The 16080-nt window shown below is 36.8% G+C and overlaps 2 protein-coding genes across 2 annotated transcripts; one reads left to right on the forward strand and one right to left on the reverse strand.

Annotated features, from left to right (window-relative positions):
- Positions 1-316: 316 nt before the first annotated feature.
- LOC149800089 (uncharacterized) lies at positions 317-9873 on the reverse strand. Its single transcript, XM_089958349.1, has 4 exons — positions 9821-9873; positions 2147-2269; positions 1304-1522; positions 317-801 (listed from the first exon to the last, which is right to left on the reverse strand). The coding sequence occupies exons 1-4, from the start codon at positions 9871-9873 to the stop codon at positions 675-677; spliced, it is 522 nt and encodes a 173-aa protein (XP_089814475.1). The 3' UTR covers positions 317-674.
- A 3089-nt stretch (positions 9874-12962) lies between these two features.
- On the forward strand, positions 12963-15247 carry LOC149800090 (toll-like receptor 2). The gene has a single exon (XM_089957191.1). It carries the CDS (start codon positions 12986-12988, stop codon positions 15206-15208), a length of 2223 nt encoding a protein of 740 aa, XP_089813317.1. The 5' UTR covers positions 12963-12985; the 3' UTR covers positions 15209-15247.
- Positions 15248-16080: the final 833 nt, after the last annotated feature.

Raw genomic sequence — 16080 nt, forward strand, 5'->3', positions numbered from 1 at the left:
CATTGCATTTTAATGAAAACAGCCAAAGAGAGCAAGCATGCACTAAGGATGTGAGAGCCAGATATAAAATAGTGTATCCAAAGTATAATAAAAGGAGAAAACACTGTCAGGAAAATCCTTGTTGACTCATCATATGGTACGAATATACATTAGTAATTAATGAACAGAAAGGAATATATCACTTAGAGATACAAATACTGTTGTACCAAGTATACGTACCAACATTATTTTGTTTAATTAAATTCAAACAGTAAAGGCAAAATATTTGTTGAAGTTGACACTCCTTTAATTTTAAAGGTCATGATTTCGCCCTGTGGTAAAATAATAAAAATATGCAAACAATTGTAAAGACAAATACTTTTAATTCATGTATTAACTTCAACAAAAGGTTGCAGTTTTTGACCTGTACAATACAATGCATATTAAATTTAATTTACAGATTATGTTGAATGTCTGATGAAAACAGCATTCACAATTGGACAGGTGTCTCACATGAATGATGAAGACAGCATTCACAATTGGACAGGTGTCTCACATGAATGATGAAGACAGCATTCACAATTGGACAGGTGTCTCACATGAATGATGAAGGAGTAAAACGTATGGTAGATGTATCACCACCATTATGTAGTCTGTATGAGAGGCTTGACAAGGATATTGCTACTCAAAATCTTCTACGCAGGTTTAATCGCTGTCAGCCTCATGAAAGCCAGTGTAGTTGGAATGATGACCCTCACTTCCTTGCCCAAGAAGTGCCAACACCACCGAGCAAACTGTCTATATGCTGTATACCTATGTCTTCTAAAATAATTATTTGAAAATTAAGTTGAAATAAAATATGCTTTATACATTAGATCAAATTAGGAAATCAAAAGTTTTAGATAGTGTTAGTTGTGGCTCAGTGTGATTTATCATTATTTTGTATAACAATAAAGTCAAGTGATTCCAATTTAATATGTGCATATATATATATATATATATATATATATATATATATATATATATATATATATATATATAACTATTTTATTGTCCAACACAAAACATGAAATAAAACAATATTTCTACTTGAATATGTGTTGTTTTCTGGCATGATTTATCAGTATCACTGTGATATAAAGGTTAGACAGTGTAGGCCTCCAGCACAGGGGTCCAATTCACGAAGGTGTCATAAAATGACTGGAAAAAGTGTTATTTATTTGCTGTGTTAATAACCCCAATACTATGATGTCTTGCATAGATCATGATAACAAAATTTATGAAAACAAAAGAACATGAAAAATTACGTAGACATTTTACTTACTCATTTCCTTGTTCTGGATGTTCTACAAATTGTTGTCTATACTGGTAGTATGCAACTTTTAAAACATGGATGTCGAGACAAGCTGGACTGAACCCTGGATGGTGTGTTATACACTGTATCCCCTGGTATTCATTGTAGACACTTGTAACCTTCTCTATGTCACAACAACATACACATTCCCTTGCTGTGGGCATTACCAAACATAGTCCACAATTACACCTAAAATAGAGTTTTCTTATTTAATGCATAATGCTGTGGTTGTCAAATTTAATCTCATATTTATGAACACATCAATAGCACAGTACAATGACACAAACTGACTAAAGTCAGGAACAGGTAAAACATTTAGTCCAGCACTGTAAAATTAAATTAGATATGAAAGAAAATAGAAGTTGAAGTAGATGCTTACCACAGAAAAAAGGGTCTATTTCGTAGTTTATACAAATCAACTATTAGCGTACATATGAGAAATTCGAAATTTTTACTTCTAATACAGTGTACAGAATATGAATTCAATTATAATGCCATAAGGGTATTATCCTGCCTATTTCAACAGTGGTGCGAGAGAGGAAATCCTCTCTTAGGAATCTTAAGTACTTCTAAACCATATCAATTTGTTCACAGGTTTTCGAAGCTTACAACTGTGATCCGATGTACCTTTTACTTATCAACGTATAAATACGTCTCTACCATTGAAATGCAATACACTTGTACAACCTTTATTACAGGTGTGAAAAACTCTATTTGTAAACGAACAGGAGGCTGTTGAAGAGTACTGTAAATATTGTCGGATACATATATTTATCGTAACTTAGGCCGTAGACATATTCAGAAAACAATTACCATGAATTGTCCGTCAATCTATCTTGTCTTTCTTCTTCGTCATCTTCATCTGCAACTTGGGATTCGCCAGTATTGGACATATAAGGTTCGAACTGGTATGGGTTAATCTGGGGCCTGCATCCGCTTCAGCACCATTATCAGAATCTTCCGAACTTATTACCTCCCAATCTTCGAATGGTGAAGACCCGCAGGACAGTGACAATTCACTTGCTTCGGAATCGCAGCTTTCGTGTTGAGTTTTGAAGACTTTTCCATAATATGACAATACCAACAAGGCCTTTGTTTACAGTGTTCAAAATGTCTTGTCACGCTTTGTTTTCACTAAATACCGGAAGTGGTCGGCGGTTGCATTCGGTTATTATAGTAAACAGGTGCGAACACGGTATTAGGTAGGCTCCCTTGCAGTTATTAGTGACGATTTTTCAATTGGATTTTTTACATTCGTATTTTGAATATATATTCTCATTCACCAAGAAATGAACCGAATAAATGTAGATACACTGTTATGGCACTTTAAGCTCAAATTCTTTCCTGAAGCTGAGAGAAAAGGATCACACAGCAAACCGTTTATGATCCGTATATTTGAAAAACCCCAAAGTACTTGATACTGTGCTCTGCTTTACTACTCTACGTTATGCATGATATGCTTCCCAACGAATCAATACCAAGCCCCACGAAACATGGCCAGTAATGATTCAATAAATACCAAGCCCCACGAAACATGGCCAGTAATGATTCAATAAATACTAAGCCCCACGAAACATGGCCAGTAATGATTCAATAAATACCAAGCCCCACGAAACATAGCCAGTAATGATTCAATAAATACCAAGCCCCACGAAACATAGCCAGTAATGATTCAATAAATACCAAGCCCCACGAAACATAGCCAGTAATGATTCAATAAATACTAAGCCCCACGAAACATGGCCAGTAATGATTCAATAAATACCAAGCCCCACGAAACATGGCCAGTAATGATTCAATAAATACTAAGCCCCACGAAACATGGCCAGTAATGATTCAATAAATACTAAGCCCCACGAAACATAGCCAGTAATGATTCAATAAATACTAAGCCCCACGAAACATGGCCAGTAATGATTCAATACATATTAAGCCCCACGAAACATAGCCAGTAATGATTCAATAAATACCAAGCCCCACGAAACATAGCCAGTAATGATTCAATACATATTAAGCCCCACGAAACATGGCCAGTAATGATTCAATAAATACTAAGCCCCACGAAACATGGCCAGTAATGATTCAATACATACTAAGCCCCACGAAACATGGCCAGTAATGATTCAATAAATACTAAGCCCCACGAAACATGGCCAGTAATGATTCAATAAATACTAAGCCCCACGAAACATGGCCAGTAATGATTCAATAAATACCAAGCCCCACGAAACATGGCCAGTAATGATTCAATAAATACTAAGCCCCACGAAACATGGCCAGTAATGATTCAATACATACTAAGCCCCACGAAACATGGCCAGTAATGATTCAATAAATACCAAGCCCCACGAAACATGGCCAGTAATGATTCAATAAATACTAAGCCCCACGAAACATGGCCAGTAATGATTCAATACATACTAAGCCCCACGAAACATAGCCAGTAATGATTCAATACATACTAAGCCCCAAGAAACATAGCCAGTAATGATTCAATAAATACTAAGCCCCACGAAACATGGCCAGTAATGATTCAATAAATACTAAGCCCAACGAAACATGGCCAGTAATGATTCAATACATACTAAGCCCCACGAAACATAGCCAGTAATGATTCAATACATATTAAGCCCCACGAAACATGGCCAGTACAGATTCATAGCTGGCAACTAGAATTGTTCCTGTAATGTACTTTAAGGAACAGAATCGTAAAATGTAGTGCTGTAATTATAAGTTACTGCATTTGTGAGGGAAAATATGAAAGACTTGGTCAGATGTAATACTGCACGACCTTGAGAGTGCAGTATATCCATCCGACAAAACTCGTTCATAATTTCTCATACAAATGCAGTAACCTTTTTATTATATGCTCATTTTCCTATTCTACCTTTGGCTTAATTATATAAGCAAAATACACTACAGCAAACAAAGTAAATGAATGTATGCCGTATTCCTAACTAAATACACAAGGGCAGATTCATCATTACACAACAACATTATTAATGCGCACATAACTCAGCTCAGTTAAATTTAAACTTAGTCGCGCGCTAGACAAAAGTTTCGAAAGAAAATGGCGTTTTGTCTACTTAAAATTGAAATTCGGAGCCATATTGTGAATGAATGCACATTGCAACAACTTTTCCATTTAATCTGGAATGAATAGCTTTTGGTATTTTTTTTAGATTCTACGATATTTTGTGATTATGGACTGGATTTATATGTGGCAATTCCACATGAAATACATCGGATTCAAGAAGCGAGGGAGACGCGTGTTGACATCTGCAAATGTGTTTCTATTTCTGTCATTGAATGTTTGAAATCATAATGTGGGGAAAATATGAAGTCTTTCAATCACAATTATCAAAAAGACGCTGTGGAATTTAATGCTTATTTGATTTTGAGTGCAGTAAAAAGGGTGCAATTGCACTTATATTCGAAATTACAGTACAATTTCGAAATGTGTAATCCAGTTGAGAACCTATGACATGGCTCATGTAATTCGGATTTGTAGAACTAAGAAAATACATTTTGAGGAAATTCAGGATGTAAAACTGTTAGTATATTTTTGTTGCCATTCTTATTACCAGCTAAAGAAGTCAGTTTATGTCTTGTCATTTGCATGTTATTTGTAAGGACCCTTTCTGGTGTCTACTGTATAACTAGCCTAAATCCGAAACATTGTATCAAAACAGTTAACGCGGAATGTGCCAAAGTAGATGATATGTGGCACTCAAAGAAACATTTGCTTTACTTCATTCAGAAACAAATTTAATCAATCAAAATGCAAAGCGCCTACTACGCGAGTGTACATGACTTGTTTACAAACCAAAAGTGCTGGCGTCTGCGTCCATTGTTTGTTTACAATAGAAAGTATTTCCTTTATGCACGTGAATGCAATATGAAGATGTGCAATATCGTAAAATACTGAACGATTCTGACAATGTAACGGAGAAAAAATGAGCATATAATAATTTTGGAGAATTTCAAATGAAAGCATTACTGCCAACAAATGTTTTAAAATTTTTTGTCGTAATAAATTTGATTAATTTGAATGAGGCGAAACAGATCTGCGCTAAATTAAGACTGATAAACGTAGTAGAGGTAGGAAGCCAGATATATTTCAAAACCTTGGTCAACGTTATCACGATAAAACAAGTACAAGAAAACGGGTTAAGGTGTAGCTCTGACATGTCAAATAAACACCAGATAAACTTGGAAATAAACTATTAATTCTTAGTGTGAATTAGTCAAATTATGACTTTGAAAGTGTTTTTACTTCCTGTTATCTCACCTGCAACAACTATGGCTGGCGAAACGAAAAAAATGTCAAGCAAGAATAAAGAAAAAAATCGTATAGCAAAAAAAGGATGCTTATTGCTTGAGGAAAATAACGTAACTTACGTATGTAAATTATTGAACATTATACTCGTTAAAGCACATCAGTAGTGAATGAGTGACAAGATGGATAGACAGGGATCTGGCTTTAAAAAAAAGAATAAAATTATTTTGAGGACGCTGAAGTTAAGTAGAAGTTGACCGATTTGACCAATATTGTTAATTTATCATTGCAGTCCAAGACATATTGTGCGGGCTCTGTCTTAAGGATTTATAATAGGTCCGATGCACTTTCCTGCATGTCATAAAAGGCAACTAAGGCAGGATTCGTAGCGGCTTAGCTTTTAGCATACCGAACTCGAAACCAAGAGGTTGATAGTTCGAATCCTTCCATCAGCTCAAGTAGGCTACCGCGGTGTATCTTCGGAAAGGCACAATGGAATACAGCCAATTTTCGATTTTTAGATTTACTACGAATTGTATTCTTTGTTGGAGAAAACCAACACGATTATGCTAATGATAACAAACTTTGACCAAAATTTGATTTGAAGCACTTACATTAGTTACTTGTCCATTTTATAAGGATGACTATTTGGGAAAATGTCCTGTGTGTATAGTAATATATAATATGAAACATACTCATGCTATCAGTAATGAGCACGACCTATAACTGACTGATTTTTATTTTCATGCACACGTGTCATATGTCAATATATTCATTAACTTCTGCATATCAACGTGTCAGAGAGTATTCAAGCTAGGTGCTATCATTCTTAAAAACTGTTAAACCTCCATGTACATAGGAAATCAATTTTAGAACATTCCACAATGTACTTTGGCCATGTGACCTGTATCCGGTGGAGAACGATATTTTCTCATTTATCTTCCGTGTGTCTGCAAGCAACGCATGTGCGTTTTATGGACTCCAACAAAATAAAAACCGACTAGGTCCTAATTAAATTTCGGTGAATCATGTGGATTACTTTTTAACCAGTCTCAGTGTATTATTTACCTACTCGGAAACACATGTTTTGAACTTACCAGAGAAAGGTTTCAAGACCTAATTCGTTAATATTTCTTAACCTAAGGGGACGTTCATTAATTATGTCAACAATATTTAGGCAATTTTTACCCCCCTCCCCCCTTGTCAACAACTGTCAATCCTTCAGTGACCCCCCTAATAAAATTTAACACCCCCCTCCCCCACAAACTAACAATATTTTATACGGCTGGCTTTTATGCTAAAAATAGAATTACGGAAATTAAAAGGTCTACAAATAAATTTTAATACATTTTCTTTTTACTTGTTTAACAGATTTCAAAATGACTATAACACTTTGAATTCATGAAAAAAATCGAGAGTTTATATTCTAGCTTCTATCATCTTCCCATGGGGAAGCCAAATGTTCCTCAGTTGTTATAATGGGCATAGTTGCTGATTCGTTAATTTCTTGTGGAACCGATACACCCGACAAGTCAACATCATCTTCATCTAACTATTCTGCGCTTAACATCTCTCCATGAGCAATAATTGCCATCAGCTCTCTCTGTCTTTTGGCAGCCACTCGTGTTGGCCGAATTCTTTGCGGTTGAGGAGCATGTGGTAATTGCCTAGGCCCAAGATCGCGTTGTCGGTGCTGTTGAACATGCTTCTTCAACATGACTTGTGAAGCAGCACCGAGGTGACAGATTTTGCAATTCCGTTCAAGCAAAGACAACTGAATGGAAGGACAATATAGATAATATGGAAGAATTTTGAATGCCTTTGCCGATCGAGGTAGCATGTTGTCAACTTTCAAAAACTGATTGAAGAAAAGAGATGGAAATCTGTGCAAGTCGCTCTCAGATGCATCTGGTGCTTTAAGGCCTTCACTAGTTTGGCAGACTGGAATTGGTGGTGGAATGAATCTATCGGCGATAATCTCAAAGTACGAGCTTCGAATCGGTTGGCAACAATTTACATCATGGCATTTTACAATTTGTAAAAAGTATTGACTTGTTCTTACTTTTTTTCGCGGGGGGGGGGCAATGTTAATTTTCGTATATAGGCTACAGAAATTTTACAGCACATGCAAATTGGGGAGAGTGGGGAGGGGGAAGCATTTGCCTGAAATTAACAAGAGTGTTATCAAAGTGTACAATATTTGTAAGGCATTAAGGTTACTGCCTCTGTTTGAAGAAGTTGTATGCTTGTGTAGGCTACATAATTTACTTTATGTACTATGTTAAAGATGACTGTATAATAGTCAAGCTCTCAAGTTTCCTAGGCTCAGTTATCCATCCTTGGAGGGACAGCTCATGGACTTCAATATATATAGCATCTATACATATAACATAGATGCTATTTAATAGAAGTCCATGGATAGCTATACTATTTAGATGTATATGGCTCAGTGCAGTCTTTGAATTTAGTAACAGCTTCCCTTAAAAATCTGTCTACAGTCTACAATTTACATTTAATAAAAACAAAATATGATGATGCAAGACTATGACTTCCTTGGCAAGGGCTCAACCGGTTTAGGATTAAATTGGTGGGTTGTTGACGGGCGAGCGAGTGTGTGCCATACCAACGCACCGACTAATTTCGTATATTTTTATTTATTAAATTTATTGTAAAAAATAACATTGTTGACGTCAATTTATCTTGAACTCCCCCCCCCCACCATATCAAAAACTGTCAAACTTCTTCAAACCCCCTCCCCCCTATTTTATTGACATAATTAATGGACGAACCCTAATTATGAATGAGTATTAGTATTTTAGCTATACTGGTCACGCGTGTGTGTGTGTGTGTGTTGGACGTTAAACGCAGCAATTTGAGTCATATCGCTACGTTTTTTGTGGAAGTTTATATATATATATATATATATATATATATATATATATAATTCCAATTGTTATAAATTGACTGCGTTTTCTACGCTTCGATTGGATGTAAACGGTCAAGTGATACTGATCTGGAATTTTTTACACATCGATAAATTCTGCAGACTACTTTTGGTTCCCTGTTACCAGATTATTTGATGTGAAGTTTTATCTGTATCAGCCCTTATACCCTAATAGTAATAAGCACAAGCTCCCACCCACCCACTCCTGTGATTTCCGATCTAAAATGACAAGCCACAGCTTAAAATCGACCATTAGAGGTTAAAAACATGTAATTGCACAGACCTTCCTGCACTCCAGCACTCACCCCTTTTTGCCGAGGAAGACATAAGGCAGGCTTTAGAAGCCAATCTTTGGAAATTATTGCATTTCACCTCGACAACATGTTACAGCAGATTATTAAAGGTCAGGGTCATATGTCAACCAAGGGATGTCACTAAAAATGGACGCGATTTTGGTTTTGAAAGATCGAAATGCGTAGAAAGTAACAACGACGTTACTATAGCAACACATACCATTCACAAGCGTAATTTTCACAAAAAAAACAAAGGAATATTCATAGTTTCACCTCAACAACAATTTTTTATATATTAAAATAATGATCATAACAGTATATCACTGGCATGACACGCTATGACCTTCTACCCAGTATCACTGTATAAAGAATCGACGAATCTTGGCTTGCGAAAAGTTCCAAAAGCAGTTATCATCAATGACTCACTTAGTGTAATAGAACCTATCAAATCTCTTGGCTAGAGCTTTCTATATGCTTAAGGAATTATCCACAGCGGATCAGATAGTTGAATTCACGTGGATACCCTCGCATATAGGAATCCCTGGTAATGAGCTAGCCGACAAAGTCGCAAAAAACATTTTAGGGAACCCTAACCCTGCCCCACTCAGATATAGAACAACAGAAGCCCAAAGCATAACAAGAAACTATATTAACCAGAAATGGCAGGAGCACTGGAACTCTACTACCAAAGGCATGATACTCTACTCCATTATAAAAGAAACCAATAGGTCCATCAAACCACCCAAAGTGAACAGCCTGAACAAAACAATTATCAATCGCATCGTAACCGGAAAAACAAAATTAGCAGGAAGTTTTGGCAAACATCTAGGAAACCAAGCCTGCTAATATCGTTCTATCACTGCAAAACCATTGAAGACCTGCCACATATATTCAATAGCTGCTCAAAATGTAAGGAAGCTATAATGGAATTTCAAAACGCTCAAAACAAAATTGGATCCCCTACCACTTACCCTGATTTCCTTAAAAATAACAATCCCAACATAAGTATGACCTTCCAAAACATACTTCAATTCCTAGACACATCCAAGGTAAAGGAAAAAATATAAAACACCCTAAAATCATAAATTTAACAACCCGAACTCACTTAAAAATAAATTTCCACTAGCAGATGGGCACCTTTGACAGGTCCTGGGGGACCTGAGTACTCAGCAAGGGTGTCTCTCTAGCTTAAAAATAACAATCTGTAGAACATACGTAACCCACCAAAATACTCTCTAAAACCAGATAAATATGCATAGACAGACGGGCGCTTTTTATACGTCTCTAGGGACCGTAGTACTCCGCAAAGGTTCCCGTGTTCTTAAATCCCAAATATATCCTTAAAAAATAAACAAAATTAATATTTTAAAAAAAATCTTCTCTGCTCTCTTCCTAGCCCTAACATAAAAGACAGCCGAAGTAATAATGCGGCCTAATTATGTGATACAGACCATACTAACACTAAAGCAGCAAAGAGTTCTCCAGCCAATCCAACCTAGCTCATCTTTAGAACAATTTCAGACACAAGAACCAAAACTCAAAATTCGTGCAAGTACATCCATTTAGACCAGTACCCTGGAATGAGCGGACTCCTGCCTACAGATGGTCGTCTGCCTTCCTGATCACTACCTCCTTTGCCTCAGTCGGGCACAAATAAGCGTGCAACGCGTGCATGAAACACCTAACATAAATAAACGCAAAAATAAATGAATAGCGAGTGACACTATGGTGTAGAATCCTTGCACAATTATATCAAGAGGCCTACAAGAACTATCCAGTCTAACCGCTAGTAGAAGCAGCTAACTACACTTTTACGCTACACAGCTACCATTTCCCCGAAATTACCGGAGAGGAAAAAGGACTGTGGAGAAATGTAAAGAAGAAAAACGTGGAACTTCTGCTTAAAAAAAAGCCCTTCTAAGGACTACCAATACTGCCTCTTATCCAGGGAACCATTTTGGCTTAGTATCCAGTTTCGATAAAACTAGTATGTACACTAACTTGATCCGTCAATCCACCGGTTCAAAATTTTATGACCTAACAGAGACCAAACTTTGTATATTTCGCTGAGACATATTAGTTATTAAAAATGTGTAGGGCATCTACAACGTACACTATGTACTAGAATTTTTACGATTGATAGGACGTAGGAAAATTTTACAACTTGTTTTGATTTGACCCAACTGCACAGTTGGCTAACACATTATTGGCATTTTGTATTGTCATTAGTACAACTAGACTAAATTTGACTAGTACGAACTGACATTCTTGGGAGTGCACGATATCCATGGCTGGCTTGCCGTGTTCTTTGCTCTCTTGCCTCTCTCGGACATCGTGTAACGGCGGAAATGTGGAACAATTTCCACCCGCCTAAAGCTAGGTGTCCCGATGTGACCTAATCGTTGCGACCAATTGCAACGGGCGTTACATACTGCTTGGGTCGACAGCTAGTACAGAAAATGCGGACTGAAATCAACTCATTGTTAACATGAGTGTGTGTTGGGCCCATTCCCACTCATGAAAGCCCTTCATTCCATTCGTTAGAGACATATAGTCCTACGACCTGACGGCTAAATTAGCAATGCTCCTTGAGCACATAAACGCCTAGGGGATGTGGCACTAATTCCTTCGCCCAGGAACATTTAGCATCCCGCTGTGTGGGAATAAACCCGTCACACATGCCCTTCCGGGCGCACGCGACGTAAATCCAATCGATCAGTCAATCAATAGCGAATATAGGGCTATGTATTATATCGCAATTAAGAGGCTAATGAAAGAAAACTTCGATGTACATAAAAGTGGATGTTTTGTTGGTTAAATCTGCTGATCTGATGTTAGAAAGGAAGTAAATTGGAATTATAAGGATTAAATGATCATGGTTGGGTATTTATCGATGTGAAAATTGTACCTAATCACTCACAGAGTTTACATAAAGTCCTTCGGACTTTACTTACTTTGTGTGTGATTAGGTAAAATTTACTCATCGATAAATACCCAATCATGATCATTTAATCATATATTAATTGTATCTATAGACAGGGTGGTGAAAGGAATGTGTGTATAATATAAGCAGGTATATTTCAAATGCAGCTAAAATATAGCATTTCCTCCCTTCACCATGCCGCTTACAACTCTGTGTTGAGATAATGAATGGTATGCGTAATGAAAATCCACACATATAAACCTTGTAGCATTATGAATATTTTATGCTTGTATTTATCACTTTAATAGAAAAAAGAAGGCATCGGTAACGTCTAGGTCCATACGGCAGAACCAGTTCAGTGCTAACACGAATTGCGTGGCGGGGGGAGGGGCGGGAGAGACAACTTAATGTCAGAGGCACCTAAAAGTTGGAATGGTACGTCAATACAACCGCGGTATTTTGTTTCGAATATAATGTGTCCATCAAAATAATCTATTTAAAATTTAAGTTTCTGGGCATTTTCAATTTTCTCCTATTCTGAAACGAAGAATGGGCTTAGAATTAGTCGTACTATCTTCCATCCAATTGGAGTATTTGGTGTCTGATAGACGTTTTAATCGGACCCTAACTTGCTTGAACACTAGAATACTATGTAAAGTTTGGAAAATCCACCCGTGCATCTGTTCACTTATGCATTAGACAGTTTATTAACTGCTCCAAACACTGTTTTCTCGTCTGTTTCTTTATTTCTTTCAGTTTACCCACTAAATCTTTCCATCTATTTGTTTCCATATGGGCCAGTCCATTAACCAGTTCACCCATATCTGTAAGTCCTTTCAGCGTTTTATTCGTCCGTAAGTTATAAGTTTGTCTGTTCATCAGTGTCCTCAACCATCCGTTCGCCAATTGCCCATCCGTCCGTTCGCTCTTAGCCGATTCGTTTGTTTGTGTTCATCTATTTGTCTGGTCGTCCGTTTTTTTTTCTCTCCCTGTCGATCTATTTATCTGTCCGTCTGTTCGTTCGTCCTATATTTTTTCAAACTGTTGTTGCCTTTATCAGGTAGTCTAAGCAACCGTGTGTTTGTCTGCCAATCTAACAAGATCGTCATATTTGAGTCGTATTTAACTTTGTATGACTGCTGGAAAGCTTCTAATATGCATTTATAAAGTCGTTCTTTCTCGTTTTAGGTGAAACCCTTACAAACCGTAGAAGATGCGCCAGAGAATGTGTCTTGTTGGATCTTTTGTTGCCACAGTGATTCTCTTTCTCGTGCAAGAGTGTAAAACCGTTAAGGTCAGTACTTACCAAAGGGATTGCAAAAATGTCAAGTGTCCAGCAAACTGCATTTGCAAAAATAAAACCATCGACTGTCATGATCGGAATCTAAAATATATTCCACGCATTCCCTGTGGTATAAAATATTTATGCCTTTTTAACAATAACATTAGCACACTGAACATGAAGGAAATCAGCAATCTTACGTGTTCATTTCAGACTATATCACACATGAACTTGAGAAAGTGTAAAATAAAGCACATGGATGGAAATGTATTTGCTAATCTGACACAACTGGAAGTTCTAGATCTGAGTGTCAACGAAATTTTCGTACACACGAAGGAAAACCTCCAATCAATTCAAAGAGCCCTTGGCAGTCTTAATAGAGCTCCGCTTCACACACTAAAGTTAGATCGTCTTTTGATACAGAATGAGGTACAGGGAATATTCAAATACTTCGAGGGTAGAAATCTTATCTATCTCAGCATGCGTGAAAACCAAATAATAGAATTTGAAGACAAAGTTTTAGAAAATTTCACGAAACTCGTCCATCTTGATTTACACGGCAATTGGATCAATAAGATTAATCTTAGTTCAGGAATTGAGACCTTAGAACTGTTCAATCTGTCTCACAACCAGATTAATATCTTTCCTCCGGTCTTCTGTGATAAGCAAACCGGACAAACACGTTACAAAAACCTAAAGAATCTTGATTTATCCTGGAATCAAATAATTGTTCCTTCTTCACCGAGCTGGAACTGTCTTAAAACCCTAAAATCCTTCAATCTGAGCAGAAATGACATGGAAGACATTACCAACAATGACAGTTTTGCAAATTTGACCTCCTTGGAAGCTTTAATCTTGAGTGAAATGCGTACAACCTTGAGGAGAATACGACGTGAAGCCATCAAAAGTGATTCACTACAACAATTAGATCTAAGTGGAAATGGTCTGAACTTTGAAGTCGATAAGGAGATTGCCAGTGATATATTCAATTATTTACCTAACTTGACTTCATTAGATGTGTCAGATAATGACTTCGGCAGCGTCGGTACCCAAAAATTAACTAACCTATCCCACTTAGAGACGCTGATTATGAGACATGTTTCTCTACGTAAATTACCGGACGAGTTTCTTGGAAACTTTCCGAACCTGAAGCATTTGGATTTATATAGAAATAAGATTGTATATTTTTCGATGAATGCCTTTCGGAACCTCACAAAGTTAAAAGTTTTGAACATGTCTGACAATTTAATTAGCAACTTCCCAGCACCACCTTTCCCTCCAGCCACGCTCAAAAGCCTAGAAACGTTCGACTTTGCTTACAACTCTTTTCAGTGTGACTGCGAGATAGTCAAATTGCAGAAATGGATAGACAATGTGCTAAGCGACCCCAACAAACAGAACCTATTCTCTAGATATCCCGATGACTATCGATGTCACAAACCAGATACGCTATATCACGTCCTTTTGAAAACTGCTGAACCAAGCAATTGTAAAAGTAACTACGCTGAACTTGTGCTGAGTGTTGTCTGTTCTGTCATTATTTGTTTGGTTTTCACAGTTGTCCTCGTTATAGCGTTCGTCTACAGATGGGAAATCAAATTTCTTCTTCACAAAATGCGTCAAAAAAGGCGCGATGGATACAATCCACTAAGAGATACCTTCGAATATAGCACTTATTTAGTCTACGCTGAAAAAGATAGTGCCTGGGTCATTCACGACCTTTTGAAGGTATTGAAAGAAGATAAGTACAATATTTACATCAGTGATCGCTATTCTGTCCCTGGTGTGGCAAGATGTGATGAGATTGTTGATAACATCTATAAAAGCAAGACAGTCATCCTAGTAGTATCCAAGAACTTTATGGCATGCCAATGGTGTAACTACCAAATGAATGTCGCCCAAGCACGAGCCGTCAAATTAGGTCCACGATTCTTGATTCCTGTCCTCCTCGAAGGCATATGCATCAATCATATGAAGACGTCCGTGCAGCATCTTTTCAGGACCTCAAAACCTATTGAGTGGGCACGACAAAGCACAAAGAACAGGCTGTTCTGGTCTGAACTGAAGACTGCTCTGGATGCAGAAATAATCCAGGAGTTCGAAGAGACAGGTTATCAGTCCTTTGGCATAGGACACATTTCTATAGACACATAATAAATATAGATCTCTTGCAATGTATTTGTTGGTCTGCGTTCTAGCCCCGTATTCACTAAATATTCGTGGATATAACTGCTTTCAGACTGTGGTACAAGTACTTTCCTACTGTAAAGCTCCATAACATTAGTTGGCAAAAGTTTCATAGTTTATGTTCCATTGCCACCATGGTGGAAACAATTTATTATTATATTTAAGAACTTTTAAATTTAATTATATTTATTATTAAACTTAAAGTAAGACTTTTGAAATTAAACGTTTTCAAAGAAATATTTGTTTTAGGAATTAAAAGTGGACAATAGCAAACTTTAAAAGTAGTCCTGCTTTTCTTCTTGTACAGCACGCGTTTAAAATCAATGCATTGAAGTACATATATTATGAACACGGATTTTTGAAACGTTGTAGCATAATTGAAATCCCATTAACCCTGGTAATTTAATTTGTTGGATACTATCATAACAAATATTTTATAAAAGTAGCATATGTTTCCTTACATTTTTTTAAGGAAGCGATAAAACACCGGGATGAAAATCATAGACGTAAAGCCATAAAGTAATTTAAGTTTTCTGTATGAACAAAATGTATATTATTTTCACAAAGCGACGAAATAAATCACGTGCATTTCCGTTGTATCCGATGATTAAGGTCATTTTACATTGTACTGTATATGAATATCGCTTGTTTATGATGATTTTGTTTTGTTTTCTTTGGGGGGGGGGGGTTACCGGTTTTTTATGGAAAGGGCGTGTTTGTTTCCTTGTTGTTATTGCTGTGTCTCATATTTTGAAGGGAGTGTACATATATTAATTTTAAGAAAAGAGCACGCATAATAAAAAGTATCAGCGTTAAGTGCTATAACATACAAATGTATT

This window comes from Sinohyriopsis cumingii, chromosome 5 (assembly GCF_028554795.1).
Source record: "Sinohyriopsis cumingii isolate HCF-2022 chromosome 5, ASM2855479v2, whole genome shotgun sequence".
Classification (NCBI taxonomy): Eukaryota; Metazoa; Mollusca; class Bivalvia; order Unionida; family Unionidae; genus Sinohyriopsis; species Sinohyriopsis cumingii.

Excerpts from the sequence above, each read along its gene's own strand:
- LOC149800089 (XM_089958349.1), bottom strand. The coding sequence starts at position 9,873 with ATGTTTTGGAAGGTCATACTTATGTTGGGATTGTTATTTTTAAGGAAA. Across the intron at positions 2,270-9,820 it reads TTATTTTTAAGGAAATCAGG|CGGATGCAGGCCCCAGATTA; the intron begins GTAAGTGGTAGG and ends ATGGTGCTGAAG. Across the intron at positions 1,523-2,146 it reads AGATTGACGGACAATTCATG|GTGTAATTGTGGACTATGTT; the intron begins GTAATTGTTTTC and ends ACTCTATTTTAG.
- LOC149800090 (XM_089957191.1), top strand. The coding sequence starts at position 12,986 with ATGCGCCAGAGAATGTGTCTTGTTGGATCTTTTGTTGCCACAGTGATT.